This window comes from Charadrius vociferus, unplaced genomic scaffold (assembly GCF_000708025.1).
Source record: "Charadrius vociferus isolate BGI_N301 unplaced genomic scaffold, ASM70802v2 scaffold280, whole genome shotgun sequence".
Lineage (NCBI taxonomy): Eukaryota > Metazoa > Chordata > Aves > Charadriiformes > Charadriidae > Charadrius > Charadrius vociferus.
The window spans coordinates 913,731-923,267 of NW_009646340.1; the positions used below are offsets into that span (position 1 = coordinate 913,731).

General features: G+C 38.9%; 1 protein-coding gene across 1 annotated transcript in view; it reads right to left on the reverse strand.

The window, feature by feature from the left end:
• EYA2 (EYA transcriptional coactivator and phosphatase 2) overlaps positions 1-9,330 on the reverse strand; it is a 62,519-nt gene extending 53,189 nt beyond the window's left edge. The window contains exons 1-4 of the mRNA XM_009887956.1: positions 9,215-9,330; positions 4,184-4,232; positions 3,432-3,574; positions 472-588 (exon numbers count right to left, since the gene is read on the reverse strand). Of these exons, the coding sequence (XP_009886258.1) occupies positions 472-588; positions 3,432-3,574; positions 4,184-4,232; positions 9,215-9,323 (418 nt within the window). The 5' untranslated portion in view covers positions 9,324-9,330. The remainder of the gene's footprint in view (positions 1-471; positions 589-3,431; positions 3,575-4,183; positions 4,233-9,214) is intronic.
• Between the last annotated feature and the right edge of the window lie 207 nt (positions 9,331-9,537).

Genomic DNA, 9,537 nt, shown 5'->3' on the forward strand with positions numbered 1-9,537 from the left:
TATCAAGGTATCAGCTTTTTAAAAAAATTACTGGAGAGAATATACAGCAGTTTAACCACAGGGATATGTTCAGGACAGCATAGGGCAGAAGCATAATACTAACATTACTGGGAAGTGTAAAACCACCTTTGTTTTGCTTCCACTCAGAATCTAGGAATTCACACTAACACAACAATCCCAGGTATGCAGTCAGAAAATTAATTAAAAAAAATTAAACAGTTTCTGCGGAAAGGCAAAGCTTATACTGATCATACATGAAGTTTCACTAGGGTACACTAGTGCTAAATCCAGTACCTCAGCCAGAAATTAATTCCTTGATGAGCAAAACAGCTCTATGAAGACCTACCTCCTACTCTGGCTGCCTATACCTAAGATTTTCATTGCAATTGCAAATGAAGAATTGGTCTGATACAGGGCTATAGGATTCTGACTTCTCTCAGCATGCCCTGCATGGCACCAAGCTGTACTCACCATGCATCTGGTATGTGTACGGAGTTTGTCCGGCGGTCGGGGTACTGAAGCTGGACCCATAGCTAAGAAACCCACTCTGTCCTGGAGAATGGCTCAGGCTGTCCTCTGTTTTGATGCCTTCAGGGCACAGAGCAGGAACCAAGAGCAGAACGTGAGTGTTTGTCACATAAAGTTGTAAAAAAGCAAGTTTAGGAATTAATAATTTTTCAGCTAGATTTTAACTTAATAAACTCTTTTTTTTTTTTTAAACTATCTGCATTATCCAAACAGGTCTCTAAAATAATAAAGTAAATTCATCACAAACAATATTTGAGTCAGCTACATCCTGTATCCACACTCAAATAAACTTTTGCTAAGATGGGGAAACAACAATAATATTGTTCTCAAAAACAACTTATGACCAAATAGTTTTGTTTTAGAATTAAAATTAACTCATTGACTCATGAACATTCTGAATGGTTATCAGATGCAAGCAATGATTAACAAAGCAACAGGATCTTCAGCGAAATAACCTCAAGACTTTGTTCTCAACAGAATTAGCTTTTACTTGCATTATATTGTCAGCTTTGGTAGCAAAATATTTATTGGCAAGTCATACAGGAGGGTTATCATCTATTCAGTTAGATATAACATACAGTTCAGGAACAACAGGTAAGCCCTGAAGCCACAAAAATCTTTTCATTACTAAAATCAGGCAATTAAACTGACAATTTACAGGGGGAACAGCAATAGTTGAATTAAACATTGCAAGATGAAACCTTTGCTGGTACTGAAAGGGGTAGATATTTTATTCTGAGATGCTGCCGAAATTGTACACCTGTATTATTAGAATAAACAGCTGAAAGGTGCATCTTATTATGAACCCTTTGGGCGTGACCCTTCCCTCCTTTGCATGCCTATTTGCACAAAACAAAAAATGGCCATTGGACACACCCTGAGTGCTGGGACTAAACAAAGACCCTGTTGATGTTCTGGCCTTGGATTTATACACTTCCCAGGCTGTTGTCATCTTCTAGCACTTGTAGACAAACCTGCCAAAGTTGAATTCACGTGACTTTAACCAAATACGCTGTTTTCTAGCTTAACGACTCTTAAAAGCAGCAAGTCTGCATTCGCTCAGGTTGGGAATAAGTTCTCCCAGATAATGCTTTCTCTAATAAAAATCACTTTTAGCTTTAGGTGAGAATAACTGCAACGCAATTTGCGTACAAGTTAGCAGTAAGATGACAATGCTGCATTGTGAAACGCAGGACGTTTATTTGGACAGTGAATAAACATGTGTTGGTGCAAGCGTCCGGCTCCATTACTTCTGGGGAAGCGAAGGGATTTGCGAGTGTGCATAGAGAAGCTGCTTTTCATAACAACCCATGCTTTTCAATTACATCAGCACTCCGCATGCAAGCATTCAACCTACCCCAGCTACAATTAATCTTCAGCGAATGGGCCTTTTTGGAAGTCTAAAAATTGTTGTCAGACAGCGAAATAACTTAGCACCAAATTAATTTCCACACAGTGTTCTGTTTCGTCTAGAAACTGGCCGAGTTTTATTTTTGTGCCTAAAAACAATACTGCTTCATTGTTCTTGGTTGTCAGCCAGGTGGAGTTTTTCATATGCTGTGTTGAGTATCTTAGAGAGGGTATATGGCTGGGGGAGGGAAATGACTGTTCAAGGATGCTAAGAGGTCATCCACAGGATTTATAAGCAGCATATGGGCCTGACACATGTATGCCCTAAAGACTCTAGGCAGTAGCAAATGGCTCTACTTTCACCTGCTCTAACAGGACAACTGTTCAGAGTTTGCCTTGGAAATCAGCCAGCTGATGCAAACACACAAGTAGCTCCAGGAAAGGGTCACAAAACATTCCTCTCATCATCCTGGTAGAGCTTCAGCTCTGCCAAGCCCATTTCCCTGGCCTTCCAGACTGTTGCATTTAATTTCCCTTCAGTAAAAGCCTCGTCAATGGCTGCGTGAAAGTTTCTTGTTGGGAAGGGATACTGCATTTGCCAAGCAAACGAAGGTGTTTAAGAGCACAAGAGAAAACAGGAGCGGAAACAGAACTATGAAGCCATTTTAATGCTGCAAGACTCAGCACTCACAGGATCAGCTGGGAATAAGGAGCCCAACACTTTCTGTTAAAGAGCTATACTTAAGCAAGAGCAGTATCTCTTTGGAGTGGAAAGAACTTCCCAGCTCCCTCAAGAGCTTAGTATTTCCATACAGAGCTAGAGGAAACCCTTAACACTGCGTTTATCGGGCATTTTCCCCCCTCAGGAGTGCTGGTTTAATTAGTCCCCTGCATGAATCCCTCAGCTGCTCCTGCCCAGCACCATCTCCCCACAGCTGCTGGAGAGGCTGTGCAGGAAAGCAGGAGACAAAGCTGACCGGGGTTAGAAATGTTTACTGCATCCACAGCTAATAAACAACCATTTAAATATGAACCATCTTCCAAAATCAACATACTTTGTATCATTTCACCCATGCCTTATTCTGCTCTGTGTCTTGGTTCTTCTGTAACAACATAAAAAAAAGTTTTTCCTAAAGTAGCTTGTATCATTGAAAGTCCAGCAAGAATCAAGGAAGGCGAAGTGTAGTTTACCTAAATATCCTGTTTACTGCAAGAGACTTTGTCTTGGCAGCGAGTCATGGGAACACTCACCAGCTACAACTCCTAAGTGCCACATCCTACGGAACCTGAGTTTCTCATGCTGTCTCATACCCTATTACTGACTGGCTCCTAACGTACCTAATTGTAAGATCATACCCTGAATATCAAGAGCTGATAGACAGTTCAAACTAATCCTAACATTTTTAACAAAGTCAGATATTCCAATAAGCCTAAGAAGAGAACATTGCCAAGACAGATATGACCTTTCATTCTAAAGATTAAGACTTCAAATATATTTTTCTAGGAGCAAGAGGAAGATGTCCTCAAAGGTAACATGGCATCAGAATACTTACTGTAGGAGGGTATGCCATAGGGCTGCCCCGGAGGAGGATAGGCAGTGTATGCAGCAGCCTGCTGGATTCCCGCGCTGTACTGAGTCTGTCCATATGTTGCCATTGTTGGGAAAGATGGAACTGTCACTATATGGGGATAATGTCTATTCAGAAAAAGAAAACAGAAAGTCTAAGGCAATAGTTACTGTTCATGATCTTCTCAGAGCACATGTAGAACATTTCTAGACATTTTGATAAAATAATATCTGAAGTATGACGGTGAATATTTTGTGAACTCAGAATTGACCGGGGCAAAAGTTTGTTTCAGTATACAGTTCCTGATACAAGCTATTAAGTTACTTAAATGTATGGGGACTTTAAGACTGTGGAAAACATTTGCAAGTTAAAAAAATAAAATAAAATCAACAATGACTTTTCATGTTTCATTTTGAGTTTGCCAAACAAGTGAGCATCATGGGAAGCCTCTGACATTTCAACATACTGCTCTGTGATCACTCATAAACAGAACAATATTCAAACTGATAAGGTTTGGATTCTCAGGGGTAGGAAAGTACAGGGCATAGGACCTCAAACCTTCTTTCATTCTGTACCTAACAAGATTAAGAACCAGTTACTTCATTGGGCCAGAGACATGCAGCAAAACAAGTGGATTGGCTTAAGGTGAATGCTTTTTAAGGTGACAGAAGTCTGCACGAAATGGCTGTTCAGCAAAACATGGTTTTTAAATTACAGCACTTGGCACGAGCACTCACTTTGTGGAGTACAGATGGAGAGGACACTGTGGTGCTGCTTTGCTGCTGCCTGGAAAACAAAATTAAAGGGTCTTAGATTTTCACCATGTTCTGTTCTATGGCCAAGATGATACCACTGTTTTTACCACTGCTGGTTTGAGAAAAATATACAGGAATTAGAAGACTTTGTTTTTAGTGAAATCTCCACAAACTGAAGTAGGTAAGAAGGCTATTCTCCACTTAACAACAAATATAGATTTAGTTTTTAACTGAGGGTGATACTGATTGATTGAGCTACCAGTTTCTTCTTCTCATGGAACTGATATCAATCATGAAGCTGGACTTTGGTGGGATGACTCACATGCTAAAGGCTATAAAAGCAACTACTGTGATTATGGCAGTGATTTAAGCTCACTGCACTTCTTGCCCTTTTGCTTTTTTTGATACTCTCCTAGATCATGACTCACTTTCTTCAATATTCACTAAAATACCTCAAATCAAAATAAATATTAAAAATACAACATTTTAAGTCTCCTTACTCTTGAATTTTTTGAGTTAACTATAAGCTACCTTATTGACCTGCCAGCAATGAAAATATTAAACCAGTAGAAAATGTATCACACAGGTTATATGCGTAGGATGCCTTCCAATGTACCAGTTGTGTCCTGCAACACTACCAAAGAAAAATGTGCCACTGTCTTTATTTAGAGATAAATTTAGGTTTAATTGATTAAAAAAAAAACAACGCAACAAACCAACACTAAATTAAAACCTGCAAGTTGTACTGAAAACATCATACCTAAATGCCACCATGAATATTACAGAGGTTGCCTCCATAATGCCATCCAAATTTTGCTTCTCGGTTCCTGGCTGGAGCTGTTAGATGTTGTTACAGCACTATAAATGCCAAAACACCCTCACAATCATCAATGACATTAGGCACAACAGATTCAGCCTCTGTATTTGCTGGCTGCATCAATGAACACACCAGACTAACCGCATGCAGCTTTTCCATGCAGGGAGAACATCAAGCATCATGTTGTCTGCTGACGGCAGCATCACCACTCTCGACATTGGCTGCTGGCATCTATAGTGTAATTTGTTACACAGGATAGGAAATATCACCCAGTCTCATGAAGATGATCTCTCAACTGCAGGTGTACATGCTAGGTGGAAAGGGAGATTCCTGCAGTGCCCCCGATGCCTGCACAGTGCTACCATCAGGCAGGAAACATCTGCAGAGCTGTTCCATGAATCAACACAGACGTACCCGCAATGCTGTAGATGGATACCTTCAGTATGAAGTTGCCCAAAACAGCACCACTTAATTTCTTCAGCCGTTTGTAAATTGGTGAATTAAACATTTAAAGCATCTTTTATTTAATGAAATATACATATAAATCCTAAATACATGCAAATAGTCCTATGGGTTTGAGTAACTTGTTATGCCATAAACCTGGAGAGAATGTCCAAAAAGATCCAACATGCTCACATATGAAGTGTTTGTTCTTCCCAATTTAAATCTGTTTTGAAACTGCTCTTTCCTACACAACCCTTTTCCACAACATTTTACATGGCTTTATCATTTTACATTATAACATGGAGATTACACCAAACTATTTTAAAAACAGAGCCATTTAATCTGATAACTTTTTAAACTAAACTTCATTAAAAATGCATTTTTATCTTTGTTCAGTTGTGTATGGAAAAACCTCAGTGGAGGTGCATGAGTTCTAACTAAAAATATTAATTACTAGAAATTATTCTTTTTTAGAACGGTAATTTGTATAATGTATACTATATGTAATAATACTACTACTAAAAATATTAATTACAAGAATTTTTTAATGTTAGTTTGTATAATGTTTACTGTATATAATAATCAAGACATTCTAAATTTCCTAGGAAACATAATACTGAGCTTAATAAGACTGAGATGAATTTCCTAGAAAACAAAAACATTTGATTAAAAGACTGAAACATCTAAAATGCACGCTTTCTTCAAAAAGGAAGCCCTTCTTTCACAAACTCAGAAATCTTCAGAGAGAACTTCATTCAAAATTAAAAAAAAAAAATAAAATCAACGTATAACTTTTTTCTCCAGGATAATTGCAGTTGTTTAATAAGAGCTACACATTAGGTTAGAACAGACACAAATTTGAAACAAGTCTCTCAACTGTTTCATGTACAGTATCAGAGAAGTGTTACTGCAGCATTGTTGCTTTAGGGAAGGTGGCTCTGGTAAAAAAGGCACTGATGACCAGGGTGAACAGGTTTCAGAATGATCTGGCCACGACTGCATTGACACTGCTGCTTACTAGTATTACCATTATCAGAAAAACCCAGCTTGGGTACATCAAGAGACCCCAAGAGTCATCTGTCCACAAGTCCATGCGCTGGACTCTAATGTCTTTCCTAGCACTATGCTTGACATCTGTTCCACTCCCTTCCTCTCCCCTCTGGGTGCGAGGAAGAAACACAACAAACTCACCCAAATACAGCCACTGCGTTCAAATAACGCTTTCATCACCCACTCTTTGCTCTTTGCCCTCCAAAGTGCTTTCCTGTGCTATATACCTCTCATTGCACCCTCCTCCACAACAAATTCAAACCTTTCCTGATCCCCCCTCTCCTAAGTTGTCTCCCGCTTGTGCCAGAGCTCTCCCTCTGGGTGAATACAACCCCAAAACACCGCAGAAGGGCAAACTGTGTCCTCTTCCAGGGTGCCCCGCAGACACTATGTGCCCTGAGCACTGACCCATTTGCAAAGGACAGCTCAGGCAGGAAGAGGGTGTGCCAGTGGAGGGACTGTGCAACCTGTACAGCCCTAATCACTAACAGAATCATCGTCACCACTGACAGAAACAAGACCATAAAGGACTCCTTCATGCTCTTACATCCCTGAGAAACACCTCAGAAAAGTAAAACCCACCAGCAACCCTGCCTTCATTCCTCTACCTTTAAAATGTGGGTAACGGTAACCTATTTCCCAAGAAACAGGCACAGAGGTCTAGTTTAAAAAAAACCCCAAAAACTTGAGAAAGGATAGTGGTATACAAATGTACATATTCATTTACACATATAGATATAGAAAAAAATATTGTTTTTAAATCCAAAGCTCAGCTTACCTGACTCACCTTCAAACTCATTATGAAAAAAATATCTTTGGCTTACCTGGAAGAAAACAGTTTAGAAATTTTTTTAGATTGTGAAAACAAAAACTATACCATTTTTGTCACACTGTTCCTCATTACAAAACAGAATTGCATTGAAGAAATACATTTTTTCAGTTTTCATTCATTTAAATCACAATGCCTTTTACATTTGAAAAACTGCAGAATAGACAGTTTGAGCATAAGCTTGATTTCTTTTCTTTGAAAAATATTACATCTTCAAATTTTTTATTTTTGAAAGAGCTAAGTACAGAATAAATATATTTGCCAAGAATGCCAAGTGGGGATTTACTGTGTGTGAATATGCAATATGCTACTGTCATTGCCAAAAGAAGGCAAGTTAAATCTATGTATTTTTCTACCCAAAAGTGTAGGATTACAGGCAAAACGTGCTTTTGGAAATTGTATTGATATAATTACACATCTCATGATAAGCACCCATGAAAACAGCAGGCCAGACATCTACATGGACATCTACATAACTAAGTATTGCAACTAGACTTGCTAAAATTAAAATTATATGTGTAATACAGAGCATATATGTGTGTGCGTATATTGTGCTAAAAGCTCTCGCAGCCTGAGACTTGATAAACACACAAGCATTTTCCTGTTCTTCAAATTAACATGAAGTATTTTCAAGGGAAAGAGCATAATCTTGGTAGCACAGGGGATCATTCTGTAGAAAAATAACCATAATATTTCTGTAAGAAATGTATCAACATGAGCTGTCAATAGCAAACTGGTTTCCAACAGTACAAGTGCTATGTTGGCTCTTATTTATACTGCATAATAACAAATAGTTCCTGCACCAAGAAGTTTACAAAATGATGTATTGAAAAATCATTTCTAGCTCTAATCTTTTCTGCAAACACATACATTTAGAAGGATGTTTCCTTTAGATTGTTATCCCTTTGACTGCTCTTGTAAATAGGCAGTCATGATGTACATGATTTAATCACGCAATTTCTAATGCCTTAGCAAACATGCAAGCAAAACATGTCCTTGGCTTCTAAGAGCCTATAAATGAAGGGTTAAACATACTACTAAAACATAATAGCCAGTGCCTTTTGCTAACTCCCCTCCAACAGGAAGGCTGACAGATCCTGACCGCAGCAAACAATAGCTGGGATTGTACTAGCAAGAACTAGTTCAGCTGCATCACTTGCCAATAATTTTTTTAGCAGATTTAACATTCTTCTGTTTCCTTCGCTTGAACAGTATGATGGGGGGAGAAGGAGGAGGAGAAGAGCAGATAAATTTCCATAAGAGCCTTAACCACTGAAAGAATTTGTCCTTGGTACCTGCCAAATGTGAAACTTCAGACCAGAGGCCAGCAGGGCTAACCATTTGGAGGTGATAGCAGTGATCTCGGAGCGATGCAAACTGGGGTGCAGGGCTGCTTTGGCAAAATGTTCTCTGGCTGCACGACACATTGTTGGGCCTGGGACCCCCCATGCTCCCCACCACAACAGCAGCACAGCCACCGAAGCACAGGGCTCACATTCATGCCACCACTGGGGCTCTACTGTGGTTCAAAAACTACCAGCTCTACACAAAATGTGGTTTATACCTGTAATTATTCCACTGGAGCAAACGTATACGTGCACATGTGCATATGTATACACCTACTACACACAGATATATATCTACATATAGAACATTTCAATTCCATTTGCATTCAAACCATTGCTGAACTAAAGGATTCAGACACAATTGGAGCATCTATAAAAAAAATAGTCAAAAAATCTCAGTTGCTCAGCATGCCGTAAAACTAATCGGCGGAGGTAGAGGCATTGCATGTGGCCAGTTCCCTTTGGTTACATATATATTCACACATTATATTAAAGCCAGTAAACAGTAAGCAAAAGAGGCAGCCTACCTTCTATGTCATCTGGAGCTGTGGCATAAATGTTAGAAAGGTTAAGCTTCAGTCTGTCAGGGCACTCTCTATTTACAGTCAGGCTGGGTGATATCACTAGATCTAGCATTTCCTTATACCTGAAGGAAAACAAAGGAAAAATATAATTTATTCATTAATTATGCATGCTCACTAATGATTTAATTTTTTTCCCTAAGAGTATAAATATTAAAGCTGATTACCTAAACCCAAGCTTCATATAAATTCCACATAATAACATTCGCTAAATTTTTCATCAAAGGGAAATGCTGAATTAAAATGAAGTACATGCTCCCTTGGAGATT